The following is a 19,194-nucleotide window of genomic DNA, read 5'->3' as shown; positions in this document are numbered from 1 at the left end:
GAGAAGGGGGCGTTCACATGATGCATACTCCGGGAGAGAACAGTGGCTGACTCTGGAATGTAGTCCAACCCCCAGCACTTGATACCTATTATGCCTATGATCACCACTGTTTGTCTTGCAGACCCCCCCCTCTCCCAACTAGCTTAGCACTCGGTTGGACAAAGAGATGGGGGGGAAGGGAGGAATCCAAAGTACCGATCCTCACTTCATAAAGCCGTACTAGGAGTGAGACTACTAGAAGAGACAACGAGGGAGGACGTTGTAAAAGGGGTCTAGATAAGTAGCCACAAGCACAAGCACTACGCAAGCAGTCTAGCTGAGGAAATAAAGGTATCATTTTAGACAAAGAACAGAAGGAAAGATACCGAGTCTTTGAAGGCATCGCGAAGTGCCTAGCTGTGCTGTTGCGTTTCTGTGTGGAATTGCATACATTGCGCATATGTAATATACATATGCACTGCACTGCGCTGCTGTACTACACCAACATATAGGTATAGATGTATGCATATGGATGAGAGACATACTAAAGGCTACACATGCAGTTACATGGGGCCTATTGCCTTGCATATAAATGGACCAACAAGCGGTGATCGGAGGAACAACCTCCGGACTGGAGGGGGAGACAGACGAAGCTGTGCCTTATGGAGCAGGAGAGAAGAGAGAAAACTCCAGACTCGAATGCTTTCTTTTCTTTTTGCGGAGACCAAAAGGTCCCAAGCCATTCCATATGGTTAGTTTTCTTGTTCTCTCGTGTTAACCATCCCTGACACAGTAGCTCCCATATCATAGGGAGGGTGCGGTTCGCAGTTACTTAGTCAGTACGTCAGCAGGTCAGTCAACTCAAATTCAGCTTCTCCCCCAGAATATCACCTAGTCATGAAAGCTTGACGTGCCAGATGGACCTCCATGTGTAGGCCTCTCGCATTCACAGAGCTATGGCAAGGCGGGGTTTGTTCGGGTTATAGTTAGGGTCACAAAGCGTGGCACAGCAGCACAGGGAGAAGAGGAGATCGATTGGGGGGTTGCCGTTATCGCAGAGAAGGCCTGTCCTGTGAATAAGTAAACCGAACTGAAATGGAGCAGAGAGAAGCAGGACAAGGCTGAGGACTTGTGGTGCCACTTAAACCATTAGCTAGGCAGCAAGGGGGTCGGTAGGCAGATGAGCAGGGATCTTGAAAGTAAACAAAGATGTAAACAAGGAGGGGCACAAAAGAAGAGTAGAGGAGCGCAGGACAAGCAGACGTAGTAAGACCAAGAGTGTGCGTCCCAGACCTGGCCTGACGAAAACTCTGCTCCATCGCCTGTTCTCTATCTGTCTCCGTCTTTGCTTTCTTCCCATACTTAATCAAAAGCTGCAGCTACCCATCAAGTCAGGGCTAAAGCTTTGCCCTAGAGCCCAACCAGGCAGTGGATCTGCCAAAAAGCTCTAGCCAATTATAGCTTAGCTTTCTAGCTGTTAGCCTTGTTGCAAGGCTACCAATAATCAGTTAAAGTATGATCCCCTAGAAGAGGAAAAGAGAACAGAAGATGGAGGATGACGCCAACAAGAAACAAAGCAAAAGTCATCAAGTTTTAGCGTTTGTCTTGCTTTTCTTTCAGGCTGCCTCTTGTTTATTTTTTTTATTTTTCATTGTCCATTGTTTGTTCGTAAGCTAAGTTTCATAGGCTTCGTATCATTAGCTCAGATCCTGTGCCTCTCTTTCTTTGTCCATGCTTGTGCTCTTATTGTGGTGGTGACTTTCGTCTCGATATCCCACCCATCGTTCGCGTTCTGTCTCTCGCTTCTCTTTAGTTGCCTGGCTGTTGTCTGTTCCGGTTGTCACCTGGGTTGTCCCTATTTGCCTAATTGCCTGTCTTGGCTCTCGTCTTTTTTCAACCTCATCACCAAGCCGACTGAGCTGTGCAGCCCATTCTTTTTGTTAGCTTCATTCGCCCCCCTTTCCTTCACTCTGCCCTATCAGTCTCCCGCTATTAGCTACAACATACGCCCGCTCTTAATTCGCCTTCAATGGACTCCGAACTGAGCTCACAACTAACCCAACCGGGTAAGTATATCCCACCTCTTCTCTTCTCCCCTCCATCTTGTTCCCGAGTTGACTAACTAGCTGCTTCGCTAGGAACGCAAAATGTCCTCGACCCGCGCCGGATTACCGGCACTCAGACTGCCGGGCTCTCTGACGACGCCGTATCCGACATAATCTGCATTCTGCAGCCATCCTCACATAGCGCTCTAGCTGAAGTCCAGGAGCTAGTCAACCGCGATTCACCGCTTGCCATAACCACTCTGCAAGACATGGTTGCCGACCCTCGATTTACCGACGCACGATCAGGACATACTACCAACTTTGATCTGATGCTCCCACCCTCGAATTCTGCGGCCATAGTACTGGAGCTATCATCGCCCATGAAGAATCCCAACCTCGGCTTCGTGTTTGGTCGTAATGATGCCCGCTGTGATGTGTGCTTTACCAACGATCCTAAGCGCCGCTTAAGCAACTCGCACTTTCGCATTTACGTCAATGAATATGATGTCGTTATGCTGGAAGACATTTCCACTAATGGCACTATTGTCGCCGGCGATCTTCTCAAGAGCAAAGGAGGAAACCCGGATCGTGTGCGCCGCATGCTGACACCTGGCTGCCACATCAAGATCCTGATGCACGAAAAAAACCTTGACCTAGTCTTTTCTGTGCGCATTCCCCAGCGTGATGGAAGTGCTCAAGCCCAATACCTGAAAAAGGTCAAAGCCTTCCGAAACGCAAACATCATGCCGCCTCCAGCTCGGAATATATTTGGCGGTCAAAATCCTCAGAACCCACACAACAAAGCCAATGCAGCTGCTCCTGCCCAGAAATGGCCGTTGACTGGTGTGCCTGCAGCAAAGGGCTCTTCTGACTTGGAGCCGTGGGATGGTGCTGGTCAGTACAATCGCATGGAATTCATTGGCAAAGGTGCCTTTGCTCTGGTATATAAGGTCACGGACAAATTCAACGGCACGCCGTATGCGGCCAAGGAATTGGACAAGAGGCGGTTTATCAAAAACGGCGTGCTAGACGAAAAGGTCGAGAACGAGATGAAGATTATGCGAAAAGTGCGACATGTAAGTTGATTGCCTGGCTTGGCTCATCAAGTCTGTCTTTTATTTCCTTGTTTTGTTTTGTCTTGTCTTGTCTTGTCTCTGGGCTGGCTTGGCTGTGGCCATGCTTAAACTTTCCTGTGCTTGTGCCCACTCATATTGCACCCTGTGCTTGTACTTCGTACCTGCCCTACTTGTTTTTACACTACACCGTCCTACCCTCCCTTCCACCCTCTTTTTTTCCGATTACTGTCGCTTTTTGTCCATGTCTTTCCTTATCCCGTCCCTCTGTTACTCATTCATTGCACCTTGTCTCTCTCCAGTCTTATCCCCCTATACCATGGTAACTAACTCATGCAATTCACTAGCAAAACATTGTACAATACATCAACCACTTTGACTGGAACAACCGCCTACTCATCATTGTCATGGAGTTCGTGCAGGGCGGCGACCTAGGAAAGTACGTCCACGAAGTTGGGCCGCTTCCTGAAGCTATTGGCCAGGAAATGTCCCAGCAAATGCTCAGTGCTCTTGACTACCTCCATGAGAAGAATATCACCCACAGAGACGTCAAGCCTGACAACATCTTAATCAGCTCGACAGCACCCTTCACCATTAAGCTAACCGACTTCGGCCTGTCTAAAATGGTGGACAACGACCAGACCTTTCTGCGAACCTTTTGTGGCACGCTCCTGTACTGTGCCCCTGAAGTTTACTCTGAGTTTGTTGAATACGATCTCGATGGCCGTCGCCATCCGCAAAATAGAGCTCTCAATAGACGCCCTGGGCAACGATACGGCCATGCCGTAGATATTTGGTCACTTGCCGGTGTTATTTTCTATGTTCTGACTGGTGGACCACCGTTTCCGGCTGCAAATGGCATAAGTCATACGGACCTGCTGAACCAAATCATGACGCGTCCGTTTGATGTGCGTCCATTGCTTATCCGGCAAATCTCCCAAGCCGGCATCTACTTTCTACAATCTATGCTACAGCCTCGGCCGGAAAACCGGGCAACTATCCCACAGCTCTTTTCAAGCCCATGGCTAGCTAGTCCTGAATCTATTGCTCCAGGGCCCTTGCAACAGATTTCGTCCTTTTCCTCTGACGAAGTCTCGGAGGATGAGTTTGATCTGGATGCTTCTGGTGAGATGTCACGTCCTAAGATGCCACCCCCATCAAAAATTGAGAATGAATCCGAGTATGAAGACGTCGAAATGACGGGCAGCTTCTTGAACGAGATAGTAAATCACAATAAACCTAGCTCAGACGCAGAACAACAACGAGAAAACACCACATTTGGTCCGACCTCTGTAAATGGCCATCTTCAAACTCATAAGAACAATGCCCATTTAGATGAGTCCGGTGTCTTACCTTATCTTAATCGGCCCCGCATCTATAGTCGGGACTCGGTCTTTGACTCTAGCAACAGCAACAATCAAAATCATAACCACGATAACACTATCACACAGCATAGTGCAAACAAGCAAAATGGCGCAAGTCCCATCGAGCAGCAGCTTCTACAACAAGAACACAAACCCCAATGCCACGATAATGCTAATATTCTCTCTGAAGTTCAATCTGCAGACCAAGTCCTGAGCCTAGTCGAAGGTGTTGCTACACAAAGCCTCAACAGTCATGACCAAAACAACATTTCCAGCAATGGCGACGACCTTTCAGTCTCGCTTTTTTCCGACTTTAACGTGAGCAAGCGTAAGCCTGACTTTAGCTCTAGCGACGAATTTGTCGGGCATAAATCCAAATTACCACCCTTTAAAAAGGCACGCTCTGATATGCCCCTTATCGATCTTGTCCCCTCAGCGCCCGTAATAGTTATCCCCCCAGACGAGGAAGAGGAGTGCCGCCTTCTCTCTTGCATTCCATCTGTCAACCGACTTGAATCAGGCCGACAAATCGACATGCCAGTTCACAAGTCGCGCTTCTGGGACAAGGACCGTGCTACCTATCATCTGCAGTATCCCGAAATGACCCAGCTACAGATGACAGCTTTCAAGCAAGCCGCAGCTGACCGAGGCGAGGTGTTTGAGCCTGGCCAGACCCCACTATGGGACCTAGCTATGAAGTACTTTCCACCAACCGACTGGGATCAGGTGGCTGACAACGAAGATCCGGATCTTACGCCGGATGGCAATGCCCATCGGCCTTCGGCTCTAGCCCCAGATTATGTATCTTCCGGAATTGACTCGGCACAGCCTCCTGCTGTCGAAGAAGCCCAGATGCTAGCCTTACTTGAATCAACTATGGACTCAACTATTTCTGACATCCACATCAAGGTTCAGGATTCAGTGCTTACCTGGGGCCGTAGCCCTGAGAATCTCGTGCAATACCCTACCGTAGCTGAGACCCGGATTCCCAAGACTGCCTTCCGTCTCCTTTTATGGGCCCCCAACTATGACGCATCACGTGATCGTGCACAGAATCTACCATGGCTGGCTGAGCGCAAATCGCTAGTCAACGAACAGGACTACCACTTTTACATATCCACGAAGGCCACACGAGGCATTCTTATCAATAATGCCTTGCTCCAATCACATAACCATACCTCCTTTAGCTCTGAATCGCGCTACTGGGTACAACTCCGCAACGGCGATGAGCTAACGCTATGGGGTTCAGGAAATCAGGCATCTACCAAGGTCAAAGTAGTCTTCCGATGCTTCTGGGGCGGCTCAATGGCCGATCGTGCTGATGGCCAAGCTCCAGACCTAGTAGATACGGCAACTGCACGCAAGCTCGACGAGACGGCCTTACGCACTGAAAAGAGACGTCTCGACTCACGGTTCTATGAGAGCCGCGAGGCAGAGGCCAACTGCGACTATGACCGGCGAGTCAAATACATACAACGAGAGAGAAACCGCAGTGCCGATTTTGAAGAGGTACGCCGACGAGCAATAGATTGGGTTACAGCTCATGACACCCAGAAAAGCAAGAATGTGGGCGCAAACGTGACAGCACTTGCATCGAAGGAGATGGAGCGTAAGCAGACCCTATAGAATATTGGAGAGTGAGAAAGCAAAGTCTGTAGTTTGAATCTAATTGATAAATATGGAGTGAGATAGGGGATCATAAAAGAGAATGATCGAGACAAGAGCAACTTGGCTACAGTATTTAATCACCATCTAACACTGCTTTCTGACGAAATAAAACCCCGTTAAGCTTTCTACTTTTTACTAAGCATAGTAATAGATGCATCAAAACTCATATCATAAGTGTATTAAGAAGGGTGTCATCGGCATTTGGTGACAACATGAGGCATGTCTAAATGCATAAAACAAGAAAACAAAGATAATGCTGTACTGTGCTGTGCAGCTGATGTATACCAAGCAAGTCATGAAAACACTCAAAGAAAAGAAACCAAAGAGAACGCCAAGAAGCTAAACCAGAAAAAGAAAAAAAGACAAAAACAGTGACGGTGGCAACCAGACCAACACCACTCTCTTACCATTGATCCTACTCCTCTAATGCCTCGCCGCTCAAGATGCTGCGCAAAATGCCTGCCCCAACACCCTCTGCTGCCTGTTCGGCCTCGGCCTCGCCAACACAGCTGGCCACCCGCTTATCTTCGCCCGCCGGCAGAAAGCCCGTGCGTCTACCGCGTTTGCTCGGCGTCACCGCCCCGATGCCAGCAACCAGCCCGCCTGTTCGCCCGTCAACTGGCTGCACGAGGCCCAGCGTCTCCAGACTACCGACCACCTCACGGAATTCAGAGCTACTGAGAGGGTGCAGCACAGAGTCACGTGTACACAGCTTTGCATAAGCATCGTATAGTGTTTTGATAGTTGGTGCACTGATGCTTTCTCGGGCGGCATGTTTGCTAGGCGTCGTCAGGCCCACCGGTGTGGAGGCCCCAGAGGCAGAGCCTGAAGACGAGTAGGCATCGATGCGTGCGCGGTTGCGACGCTCAAGTGCAATAAGAGCACACAGTGCAGCTTTTTGCTGCAGATTGAGTGTTCGCATACGCTGTGAAGTGCCATGTGAGAAGGCAGCGGCAGTGACCTTGTTGAGATGTGAGATGGATACACGTGGTGCAGTAATAGCTGTCAAAGCCTCCATACTATTCTTGACAGAGACGTGTACAGATTGTGCAGCAGCCGAGGGAAAGCCAGTAGCGGCCGTGTGGCGCAAAACAGCGGCATTGTTGGCAGTTTCACCAAGTGGCTTCCGTGATGCGCTCATAGAAGCCAGTGCCTCTTTTGCTTCTTCTTCGTACTGCTTCCGCACGTCCATCTCGATCAAGTCAAGCGATCGTCGCACCACCTCAAATGCTTTACGCAGATCGCCTGTCTGCGACGCGATTTTACGCGAGCACAGTTCAATTGCTGCCGGGTGGATAAAAGGAACCCAGTTTGGATTCGTTGCATCGGCTGGCACGAGTGACTTGAGACGTGTGAGAATAATGGCTTTGATTTGCGGGGCAGTGTACGGGAGAAAAGGCAGGAGATCGGGCTTGAGACCCTTCGCTTTAAGCCGCGGCAGAAACCGGTCAGTGAGATCGAGCGCATTGGCAATGCCAATGAGGACAAGCCGTGTCGGGCGTTGTAGAGACCACTCGAACAAACGCGGCAGGGATTCCATGCCCATGGTCAGAACATGGTCAATCTCATCGAGAACAACCAAATATGTAGGGCCGTCCTTAGCCAGGAAACGCTGGGCAAGAGCTTCGACGGGGTCGTTTCCCAATACAACACTCTCGTCATCACCCAGCTTAATTAGTAGTTGGATATACAAATCCCGCGAGCTCTTGATGCTCATGCAGTTGATGAAGGCATGCTGTATGCCTTGCTTCCGTGCCATGGCTGCTGACAACTCCGTACACATGGCGCTCTTCCCCGTTCCTGGAGGCCCACTAACGTACAAACACCCACCCATCTTTTTGCCATTAGTCTTGTCGCCGTGGCAGCGAGCTAGGAACTCGTCAATTTCCTTTTTCTCCGTGTCGCGGCCAATTAACTGGCCTGGATCGGAACCGCGAGCAAAAAGCTGCCGCACATCATGATACACAGACTTGTACACAGGCGTCCCTGATGTGCATGATGCTGAGCTTTTTTCGCTCCCAGGAGTGCCGGTCGGCTTTGCTATCCTTGGTGTCTGTGGGGTCATGCGTTTGAAGAGCCGACCAGCTGACATAACCACAGTGCGCGGCGTCGATGGTGAGGCGCTCACATCACGGTAGCGTTTGGTGGTGGGTGTCACAGGGTTGAAGCGCGGTTTTGATGGCGACTCAGAGACTGAGCGGATTGGAGGCTGAACCGGTGCTGTACGATCAGCAGTATCAGATGCAACAGCGGCGGCTCGCTTCCGTGATGACCTTGTTGAAGTAGGCGGTACATTCTCGTTGTTCTCACTTGGGCCTACAACAGCAGAGGTTTTGCTAGCTGTGGAGCGCATTCGCTTTGCGGGCAGTTGCTCGGTAAGAGCGTCGAGGTCTTCACTAGCATTCTGAGCTGTTACAGCAGTTGCCTAGATTAGCAAACCTAGGTCAAATGCAAGGAGAGGCTGCTTGTTGTGATCCAAAGTACTTACCCAGTCGAGCAGATGCTCGGGTACGCTTTCCAAGAGTTGACATTGTTGAATTATTGGCAAGCACTCAATCAATGTATTGCAGAGGTAGTTGCTTGCGTCAAAACACGCCAGTACAGATCAACAAACAAGTAAATGTCCCTGAAGTTTCAGACGAGTGTAATAATGGCTAGGGCAGTAGCCAAGAACAAAACGAGTGCCGTTTTTAAGGAAATAGGGAGGTGATAGAGTGGACAGTAGAATCAACAAGAACAACAGAAGAAAACCTTAACTCTAGTTATGTGCAATACAAAAATCAAGAAATTCAGAATGCGAATGAATGTGTTGGTGACGGCGGGAGAGTTTGTGAACCAACGTAGACTATGTTCAAGCTACATTGTAAACACACAAATAGGGAGTGCAGCATTAAGCCACAGGCTCAAATACAGGCACTGACCCGTCTTTGCACGCTGGTCGACGCAGCAGGGCCAATCCCCCGTGGCTGCTTCGATGCCCGGCAACGCGTTTTTGATTGGCTGATATTTCACAAAGCCGCCCATTATTTTTTTCGATTTTCCCCTGGCTCGGAAAGAAGCGTGACACGTGTACGCGACGCGTTCCATCCTACCGCGTAAATTAGCACGCACGCGTAGAGTGGTTTCCACTTTTAGTAACAATATCCCATCCCCATTTTACGTCAATATACTTTTGGGCTTTGCGAGGAGTGGAACCCCTATTATACAAGACAGCTTAAGCCTACTAGCAAACTCACTGTAGCTTCTAATCTATCAGCTACTGAAACCAGGAGTCCCACAATATCTCCTGCTATCATCGACTATCTCCAGCGGCCTAACGCCCAATAAGTTAATCGCCATTGGGCGCACATGATGATAAACCTCTTTAGACATTCAAGCCTCTTTATCTTATTTATTCGAGAGCTGTCGTCCCCGAGTGTCTGATGAAAAACCGGCTCCGTGCTGCTCATATTTTGATCCCCAAAACCTCTTTCTCTTCTTCTCACGTTTCTTCTCACTCATCTTAATCTATCATTAGGATCCCCCCCACACGGCCCGCCACCCAATACCACTCCAGTCCTTATCGTTACTATTACTCCATTGTTACGTAGCACAATGGCCGCTGCTCATTTCGATTTGCTTGAGTATAACCTTAGGGTTCAAGAAAGCAGGGTTATCGAGTATCCTTCAATCCAGGGTACATTTGTCTCTATCCCCTATTTTACAAACAAGTTCCTCCATCATCAAACACCAGCACTTGAAGGCAATCATCGTGGAACTCACGATATCACCATCAATAACTAACACTATGCTTAGATGCTGTTTACCTCGACCATGCCGGTACAACACTATATTCAAAGTCTCTTCTAGACGTCTTCAGCCATGATATGGCTTCTAATCTGTTCGGCAACCCCCATTCTAGCTCCTTACCGTCACAGTTGTCAACCTCACGTATTCAAGACATCCGCTTACGACTACTGGCATTCTTTGGGGCAAATCCACATGAATACGATCTTGTCTTTACGGCAAACACAACCGGGGCTGTGAAGCTAGTTTGTGAAGCCTTTAGATGTGCCCCTGGTGGCTTCCATTATGTACACCACGAGGCTTGTCATACTAGCTTGGTTGGTGTACGTGAAGAGGCTGAAGAGAGCCATTGTGTTGATGATCATGGCATGCAGCAATGGACGCGACGGGACCCTGACAAGACGCAATTGCCCCTGACACTTGTTGCCTACACTGCACAATCACACGTTACCGGCGAGAGGTACCCAGCATCGTGGGCCTCAGACGTGCGAATAAACGACCAGGACGATGACGTTCACGGACCGGTATATTCCCTTCTTGACCTTGCCTCATATGCTGCTACGTCGCCGGTTGATTTGACCGACGTATCGCTTGCACCAGACTTTGCCGTCGTTAGTTTATACAAGATCTTTGGGTTCCCTGATCTTGGTGCTTTGATAGTGCGGCGTCAGGCAGCCCCAATATTTAATAGCCGCCGGTATTTTGGGGGTGGCACCGTTGACACTGTCGTATGCGGTATTGAGCAGTGGCATGCACCAAAGGATATGTTCCTACATGAGCGTCTTGAGGATGGAACTTTGCCTTTTCACAGTATTATTGCCCTGGATGCTGCCCTAGAGTCACACGCTAGGCTCTATAGCAGCATGTTTGCTGTGTCGTCCCATATAACTCGTCTGCGGAAAATAATGTTGAAAGGCCTTGCGTCGCTGAAGCACTATAATGGTACACCTGTGTGCGTTATTTACTCGCGTCCCGACTCTTCTTCCGGCCCAGTAGCTCTCAATATCAGGGATAGTGAGGGCGCATGGATTAGTCTGACCGAGTTTGATAAGCTGGCAAACATCAACGAAATATTTGTGAGAACAGGTGGCTTGTGCGGCCCAGGAAGCATAGCGTCGTTATTGGGGCTTAAGCCTTGGGAAATCAAGAAGAACTTTTCGGCTGGTTTTAGGTGTGGCAGCTCCGGTAATGACATAATATCCGGTAAGCCAACTGGGGTTATCCGAGCGAGTCTTGGTGCCATGAGCACCGAAAAGGACATCCACCGCTTTGTGGAATTTATACGAGAGTTTTACTGTCAGGCTACCCCGCCTCCATTGCCAGAATTTCCCACAGACCCTCTTTCTCAGAGCCAAGTCTCTGGTCTCATAGTAAAGGCTCTAACTGTGTATCCCATCAAGAGTTGTGGTGGGTATCAGGTGCCCAAGGGCATACCTTGGGAGATGAAGCCAGAAGGTTTAGCCTGGGACCGTGAGTGGTGCTTGGTTCATCGCGGGTCTGGGCAGGCCCTAAGCCAGAAGCGGTATCCACGCATGGCTCTTTTGCAGCCTTATATCGACTTCGAAGCCGGGGTTTTGCGGATACAATACCTGGGATCCAGCAATGAGGACACTACGACTCGGCAAATAACAGTCCCACTTTCTATGAACCCGGCTTTGTTTAGGCCAAGTGCAACGTCTAGTGATAAAAAGCCGACGCTGGAGATAACTTCTCGTGTTTGCGGCGACAACATCATAACTAGCATGTATACAGCCCCTGAAATCAACGATTTTTTCACTGACGTTCTTGGTGTTCCTTGTGCGTTAGCACGCTTTCCTCCCGGTGGCCAAGACCAAGCAATGCGTTTTAGCAAACTACGAAACGGCCAGCCCTTTCCAATCAACGACAGAAGCAGCCGAAGCAGCGGGAACAGAAGTCCTGTATCCTGGCTAGAAGCAAGACCACCGTCGCCACCCGACTCAGACTCGGAGATGCAAGGCGGGAAACTGCTGCTCGCCAATGAGAGTCCCATTCTCCTGATCCATGAAGCTAGCGTCCAGGCTATTAGTAAGGCTATTGAAGATTCTGGCGGCCGAAAAATTCCTGCCGCCTCATTTCGAGGCAATATTGTCGTGGGCAGTGGAGAGCAACTGGATGCACCGGTGATGCAGGCATACAGCGAAGAGCAATGGCAAAGCCTGCGCATCCAGCGGCAGGAATTCCAAGTGCTCGGCTCCTGTCAACGTTGTCAAATGGTCTGTATCAACCAGCAGACGGGCTACAAGGACACTGAGCCTTTTACTACACTGGCTAAAATACGTCGGGTTGATGGGAAGGTGTACTTTGGTATGCACATAGCTCACGTGATATCGCAGCTTAATACTCCTGGCGCGACTAGCATTGATAGGCAACTGCCTTTTATACAGGTTGGGGATGCGGTTCATGTGACGGTGCGGGGCAGCGCTCAGCTTCATGGATTGGAATCGAGTAACAACAAAGGATAAATGTTTGCTGACATAATTTTGGGCGCTAATCTAGTACTCGATGTAGCAAACAAAGTCCAAACTGTTGTTATGGTAAGCTGCATCTCTGTTTTTGGTGCAAAAAACAGACAGGGTAATATGGAGGCCTGTTTTTTAAGGGCTAACTTCAGCTGGGGTCTGAGATATTTCCTGATCAGCAAGTTTTTTCGTTGGCGCTTTCTGCTTCGTGCCTTAACACCTATTGCCTAACTTCTGCCTAGTGCTGTTGACCTGGCATTTTTTGCAAACCCATCCGCTCCGTTATTAGCACTTGCTTTACCGACACCAGATTAGTTTGCTCGCTGTAGCAAGTTGTACGGTGTAATATCTTGACTGTCACATTCAGGGCGTTAAGCATCTAGCAAAATGGTAGTTGCCCAAGTTTGGCGCGACAAAAGTGGAGTTGAGGCCAATAAAATTGGCTTCATTGGACCAGTCTGGTCTTTGCCATACAGTTACTACCACACTTACTCTGGGCATACCTTCCCCAACAAGACACTACAAAAACATATAAAAGTCAGGCTTTCTTCCCCCTCTTTTTTTTTTTTTTGCTCCATTTTCTCTCTTCGTTTTATGATTTTCGTTGTTCACAATGTTGTCCATCACTATCCACCAACCTCTAGCTTCACATGACTGTCAAGTCAGTAGCAAAGACATGACTTTTTCATCATGTTCTGGAAATTTCCTGTTTTATATTTTTTATTCCTATTTTACCTTATTTGATGTCTCAGCTTCCTATTGGACGCCATGACTAGTTTCTACTGGCCTAATATTTTCTATTTCATCTTGGGTATCATCTCGGATAACGACTTGTCCTTATACCCGATAATATTACCATCTCAGGGATTTTAGCTAGATCGCACCGTTAGCTGCCCCTTCCCTACGTCTCGACTCATCTACGTCCTGGGCATGACGTTAAAAGGCCCATGAAGCCTTGGTCATACCTCGATCAATAGCTTCGTCCTGAGCAAGACCTTAAAGGGCTCACCCCACTGATGTAGATCGCCATTTTAAAGGTCTCCAGTTTGTCCGGATCCAGAGCTCTCTCTCACCCTACTTTGGACTCCTCATGTGGTTGTTTGCGGCATGACGAACACCACTTATGGCCTAGCTTTTTTTGTTATGGCCGGCGTGATATTGTCAATAGATTGGCGCCATATGTCACCCAGTCTCGTTAATCCTAGCTGAGCAACGAGAGAATGGAGCCAATTATTCCATATGGTTTAGATGAAAATCTAGGCCTTTTGACATATCACTGCCAACACCCACCCCATTATCATCGCCAATTCATAATTTCATTTCAAGATAGCAGCACGCACCATCATCGTTCATAATTTATTAGTCAAGCACCCAGTAAGAAAAAAGAAACCATCATGACCCAGCCAATACGCAAGGAAACAAGAGCCATCGAATACACAAAGCACAACCAAGAGACAAGAGCAAAAGCAAGAATCGCCAATTTCGAATCGACGCCATCGACATATTCGCCAGAAGCACCATGTTGCGACACTAAAAAGTGCGGCTTGGGAACCAGAGATGAGTTTTTTGCAAAGAACGGATTAGAAGATGGCGATACAGTCGCCGCAAGCTTCTTTTAGTTGACGTCCTGTTGCCAATGTTGGAGCTCTTCTGTGTCTGGTTAATTCATTGGTGAGTTATTATTTGCCTCGTTGTCTCTAGTTTTGGCATTTGAAATGCATACTAACAAGCAGTCTAGAACCTGTCCTAGAGTCCTAGAGGAAAAAAAACATATACCTTGCTGCCTCTTTGTGGTGTCCTGGGCAGGACGTTAAAAGGCCCCGGAAAAATGCCTGCCCTGATCTGACCCATATTGGTGAACAGACTTGAGAGAGCATTTGGTGGCATGTAGAGGGTATCTCTCATTGCACATACACTTCTCAGCATACTGAGGCCACTAAGGATGGCTGAGGGTATAATGCACTCAGGGTCATTTCCTACCGAGAAGTATGATGTCCGGTAGATTATGGCCTTGTGGTGAAGTACAACTAGGCGTTGAAAAGATATGTCCGCCTTTTTGTGTTTTTTACATTAGTTCTTTTGCGATGGACTCGCACTAATGGACCTTCAGTGAAACCTGTTAGTCGGGACGTTATTATAAGGGCGTTACTGTCGCAGGCAGACAAGGAGGAGCTTCCATGTTGGGAGCAGGAGCGCTTGGCATCTGTTTGACTACTGGACTTAAAGTTCGGATAGTTACAGAAGGCTTTGTCGTTCCCTTGTTGCAAGTTGTCGATGTACTGATTGCCTTTGCTTTCCGGAGCTATCCTGGGGAAGCCTTGAGGGGAACGCCCCTCAAGCTTTGCCTGGGAGACTTTTTTCAGGGGGTTCTTTCTGAAGGTGATAAGCGCGATAGTAAGGACAGTATGCCGGACGTTGTTTTGACCACATACACTCGACAAGTCAATAACTGATGTGTGTGTGTTGAGCAACGGAGCATTGGCAGAAGTTACTTTGCGCCGGAGCCAGCGTCCCGGACTAGGCCGGGGAGAACCTCTGCTGTCTATTGTCGCAATCAATGCCACCCTCAATCTCTACCAGAGGTTTTACTTTTGGGAGGGTGCGTAGCTGGGAGGACAGCAGAACTTGAAAAGGGTACGAGCTGGGCTGGTCGCGTCTCTTACTCAGTATATATCCTACCTTGTGGCTCGATAGGTCATGATGATTGGAAATACTGGAAAGGCTCCTAGCTCCAAAGCAAAGATTATGCCCAGGTATGTCGAGACGGGGACGTAAAGACGTGGAAGGACAAAGTAGATAGTTTGTGTGTGGGGTTCAGTGGGAGGGGGCTGAGAAGGTGCCTTTTGTTGGCACGAGGTGTCTCCCATGTTTTGAATTCAAGCACAGATCAGTCTCTAAATTTCGTTTGTAGAAAAGTGTGTGTGTGTATGTGTGTGTGTGTATGTGTGTGTGTGTGTGTGTATACATGTACTGCCGTAAGTTTAGTATGCAATATATATATCTGTGTGTGTATTGCATGTGCTGGAGCTATAGACTACGAGACTCTAATCTATTGGTGTTTAGACAACTACTTTGGCGGATTGGCGTCACTGGGCGAACCCATGACGTAACTATTTAGTTGAAGACGTGTTAGTTTATACCTCAAGGACGAAGACAAAGAGACACTTACTTCTTCCACATCTTGCCAAAGAATCCCGGTGTCCGGTGCTGGTCGCTCAGGCTGAGCCGGCGTTCGACAACATCAGGATGATGTTTCTGGTCGATAAGACTCTGGAAAAGGGAGCTCTGTTGGAGAAGGGCTGCTTAGTAAGACGGCGCAGTAAGCTGGGGGTTGAAAGCAAGGAGGGGGCACCGTACTTTACGACGTGGGCCACCCGCACCAACACCCTCCGAAGAGGCCGAGGCGGTAGCTTGGCTCGTGCCGGTCATTGGCGGAGCAGCGGCCTGCACTGGGGTAGGCATTGCAGGTGGAAGGGAAGTAGGGTCAGAAACAATGCGAGATGAGGGCGGAGAAGACATGATTGGGGATAGGTACTGTATATTCAAGTTATAGAGTTTTTTCTTGTTTGATTATTTGTAGATTGATACGTGATGAGGATAAAAAAGTCAGATGGGGAAGAAAGAAATCGACTAAATAAAGGAGAAACAGATAGACACGGTCTTGTTATTTATACAGATACCCATTCACGACTAGCACAGCGCCAGTGCCAGGTCTACATCACGTCAGCAGGTTTGCTGGTTGGTAATCTAGACTCCCCTCAGCGGGAGGTGAAGATGACACGGCCAATTAGTAAGCATTGATTGATGAAGTCGGCGTCTGGACTGAGCCGAAAAAGCGAGCGATAGTGAGGTATATTATGAGAGACGTCAGGCGGGAGGGTAAGCACTATTGGGCAGGCTATGAGAGATGGGCCGGATGGGGTGAAGGGCACGAGGTACATAAACCCCCCCATTTGGTACTCCGACTCCCCTTTTTGCTTACTAAACCCTTTTTAGCTTATATAAGCAATTTTTTGCTGTGACCCCCCCCTTAGCAGCACTAGCAAGCAGACTACAGATACAGCAGATACACCAGTGATAGTAGATAAAGATGGAAGTAGACGCTGTATCAAACGCTTCAAATGCTGTAAATGCTGTAAATGCAAACGATGTAGCAGAGGCGCTATAAATCAGTCAATTTCCGGACGATGTCCTTCCACCTGAAGGGACTTATGAGTCTAGCCAAGCTCTCTTTGCTGCTGTGAATGCCTGGGCAAAGCCTCGAGGCTATGTATTTATAACTGGAAGGTCTAGAAAGCCCCTGAAAGCTTGTACCCATTCGTTCACTTCTTCTCTTGGTCTACCATGTGTCCACACTCTTCAGCTACTTCAAGAGACAAACCAGAGTCTTTCCATTCAATATTTTCACTCCCATTGGCATCTCAAACGGAATCAACTTCAGAAAAATCCTATATTAGAGCCATTGAAGACCCCGACTTTCAGACAACCTACCCAGCCGGCCACAAGTACAAGGCGCGAGCCGTCTGCATTTGAGAATGTTGAGCCTATGAAAAGGAAAGATACAAGATGTAGCAAGTGTCATCAGGTTGGCCATATAATGACTTCGAAGGCATGTCCTCTTAGGTATTCTGAGCTACTAAATAAATAATTTCCACTATATTGTTTGCTTCCATCTGCTGTATCTGTAGTCTACTTGCTAGTGCTGCTAAGGGGGGGTCACAGCAAAAATGTGCTTGTATAAGCTAAAAAGGGTTTAGTAAGCAAAAAGGGGAGTCGGAGTACCAAATGGGGGGTTTATGTACCTCGTGCCTGGGGTGAAGAGAGGAGTGTGTAAGCGCAGTGGAGGGATATAGAATAGCAAGGAAGATGGATAACAAGGGGAGGACAGAATTGAGAAGTAGATCGACGGAGGTGCTAGACCTCGGAGAGAGAGGCGACGTTTATGGAGGTATCCACTTTGCTGGAACGGTCTTGATTAGTGGGTCATGATGATTTTAGAAGAAATCTACATTTTACAAAAATGGCAAGAACAAAGGTTTTCACTCCTAGAGGCAAAATGGGTTGGGGTTCAAGCAAATTCTATTATTCTAAATCTCAGCACTGTGGGCGAGCATCAAAGGGGGGGGGAATAAGCTCAAAACAATCAAAAGGCCAACGGGCTGGCAGTCATCATTTTGGAGATGGCATTGCGCGTCAAGGAACACAAATGTCCCATTTATCCTGGACGCTACATCAAACATTTTAGTTGCCATTGATCAGGCCCAGGGAGTCGGTCAGGCCCTTGGGATTACCGCCAGCGTTCTTGACAGCCTGGCTAGCAGTGGCAATGTAACCGGAGGTAACGGTCAGGACGGTCTTGATGACCGACAGAAGACCAGCAAGACCGGTCACAGTGGCAGGCTGCAGACTCTTGGGGATAATCTCGTCGTTGAGCTTGAGTAGGCCGTTGTATACCTGGTCGAGCACGTCGTACAGCTTAGTCAAGTCGGAAGCGTTGGTGACATCAAGGCCTCCCTTCAGAATGTCCTTGAGCGAATCGACAATAGGCTTCAGAGCGTCCAGCTCTACAGCCAGCGCGCGGAAAGGAGCATTCAAAGGAGCAGGCACGATGGACTCGGGAATAGCGGCGACAGTCGAAAGACCGTCCAAACTGAAGTCGATCAAGTCGGCAAGCTTTCCGAGAACCTGGCTGCTGAGGGTCGAGTTGCCACTGCCAGTGATGCTACTCAGGTTGGCGGTAATGGATTCAGTGTTGGTTAAGTCAGTGAGGGTACCGATGTTAGGCAGCTCGGCAAGCATATTGGCAGCAGAGAGGCCGGAGCCCTTGGTGATGGCACCGGTAAGAGCAGAGGTAAGGCCATCGGTGCTACCGCCGTCAAGTGCACCAGTCACAAGGGAGGTCAGACCGCCAGCTCCAGAACCACCGGTCAAGCCACCAGTGAGTCCTCCAAGGAGGTCACCAGCACCACCAGAACCACCAGAACCACCGGTCAAGCCACCAGTGAGCCCTCCAAGGAGGTCACCAGCACCACCAGCACCACCAGCACCGGTCAAGCCACCAGTGAGCCCTCCAAGGAGGTCACCAGCACCACCAGCACCACCAGCACCGGTCAAGCCACCAGTGAGCCCTCCAAGGAGGTCACCAGCACCACCAGAACCACCGGTCAAGCCACCGGTGAGTCCTCCTACGATGTTACCAGCATCACCAATCCCACCAAGCAAGCCAGTGGCAACGTTCAGAATCTTAGACAACAGGTCAGTAACCAAGTCAAGACTGCGGTCGTCGAGGTCACGAGTAGCAAGTTTCTTGACATTCAAAGAGCTCAGGACACCCTCGACGATAGGCACAACAAGGTTGACAACGCCCTTAAGGGGCGTGCCTTTGAGAAGCGGGTTGCTATCACGAAGGTTGATGATAAGACCCACGATCAAGCTGGCCACATCGGGGAGGCTGCCGGCCACATTGTTAGCCTGGTCAACAACCTTGTCTGGCAGGGTAATGCCGGCTTTCGAGGTCAAATTGGATAGGGAACTGGTCTCCAGGCGGCGCATCAGCTCGGCAATGGCCACGTCGCGCTCTTGGATATCGACCGTTCGTAGTCCCAGGGTCTTGCCTTCCGCGGCAAGAATGCCGGTGGCCAAATCAGTGCCAAGGGCGCTTCTAGGCTCAATGGCGGGAGCGGCAATGGCAGAGCCAGCCAGAACAACGATAGCAGGGTTGAAACGCATTTTGAGAGATTGAATTAAAAAAAAAAGGTAAAGTAAAAAGTAAAAAAGTATTAAGTGAGCGAGTATTAAA

General features: G+C 49.0%; 5 protein-coding genes across 5 annotated transcripts; 2 read left to right on the top strand and 3 right to left on the bottom strand.

Moving 5' to 3' along the window:
* Positions 1–2,008: 2,008 nt before the first annotated feature.
* On the top strand, positions 2,009–6,087 carry HOO65_060572 (Serine/threonine-protein kinase RAD53; the record flags this gene model as incomplete). Its single annotated transcript, XM_071003622.1, has 3 exons — positions 2,009–2,045; positions 2,118–3,100; positions 3,445–6,087. 3 exons carry the CDS (start codon positions 2,009–2,011, stop codon positions 6,085–6,087), a joined length of 3,663 nt encoding a protein of 1,220 aa, XP_070857922.1.
* A 457-nt stretch (positions 6,088–6,544) lies between these two features.
* HOO65_060571 (Cell division control protein 18) lies at positions 6,545–8,660 on the bottom strand (the record flags this gene model as incomplete). The annotated part of the gene is made up of 2 exons (XM_071003752.1): positions 6,545–8,538; positions 8,618–8,660. The coding sequence occupies 2 exons, from the start codon at positions 8,658–8,660 to the stop codon at positions 6,545–6,547; spliced, it is 2,037 nt and encodes a 678-aa protein (XP_070857921.1).
* A 1,063-nt stretch (positions 8,661–9,723) lies between these two features.
* Positions 9,724–12,398, top strand: HOO65_060570 (MOSC N-terminal beta barrel domain-containing protein; the record flags this gene model as incomplete). Its single annotated transcript, XM_071003683.1, has 2 exons — positions 9,724–9,805; positions 9,925–12,398. 2 exons carry the CDS (start codon positions 9,724–9,726, stop codon positions 12,396–12,398), a joined length of 2,556 nt encoding a protein of 851 aa, XP_070857920.1.
* A 3,064-nt stretch (positions 12,399–15,462) lies between these two features.
* HOO65_060569 (Conidiation-specific protein 8) lies at positions 15,463–15,914 on the bottom strand (the record flags this gene model as incomplete). Its single annotated transcript, XM_071004091.1, has 3 exons — positions 15,463–15,505; positions 15,565–15,680; positions 15,753–15,914. The coding sequence occupies 3 exons, from the start codon at positions 15,912–15,914 to the stop codon at positions 15,463–15,465; spliced, it is 321 nt and encodes a 106-aa protein (XP_070857919.1).
* Positions 15,915–17,636: 1,722 nt separating this feature from the next.
* HOO65_060568 (uncharacterized protein) lies at positions 17,637–19,124 on the bottom strand (the record flags this gene model as incomplete). Its single annotated transcript, XM_071001165.1, has 1 exon — positions 17,637–19,124. One exon carries the CDS (start codon positions 19,122–19,124, stop codon positions 17,637–17,639), a length of 1,488 nt encoding a protein of 495 aa, XP_070857918.1.
* Positions 19,125–19,194: the final 70 nt, after the last annotated feature.

This window comes from Ceratocystis lukuohia (assembly GCF_044167205.1).
Source record: "Ceratocystis lukuohia strain C4212 chromosome Unknown Supercontig6_pilon, whole genome shotgun sequence".
NCBI classification, from domain to species: domain Eukaryota; kingdom Fungi; phylum Ascomycota; class Sordariomycetes; order Microascales; family Ceratocystidaceae; genus Ceratocystis; species Ceratocystis lukuohia.
The sequence above is the reverse complement of the archived record's forward strand: the minus strand, read 5'-3'. Positions and strand labels throughout refer to the sequence as shown.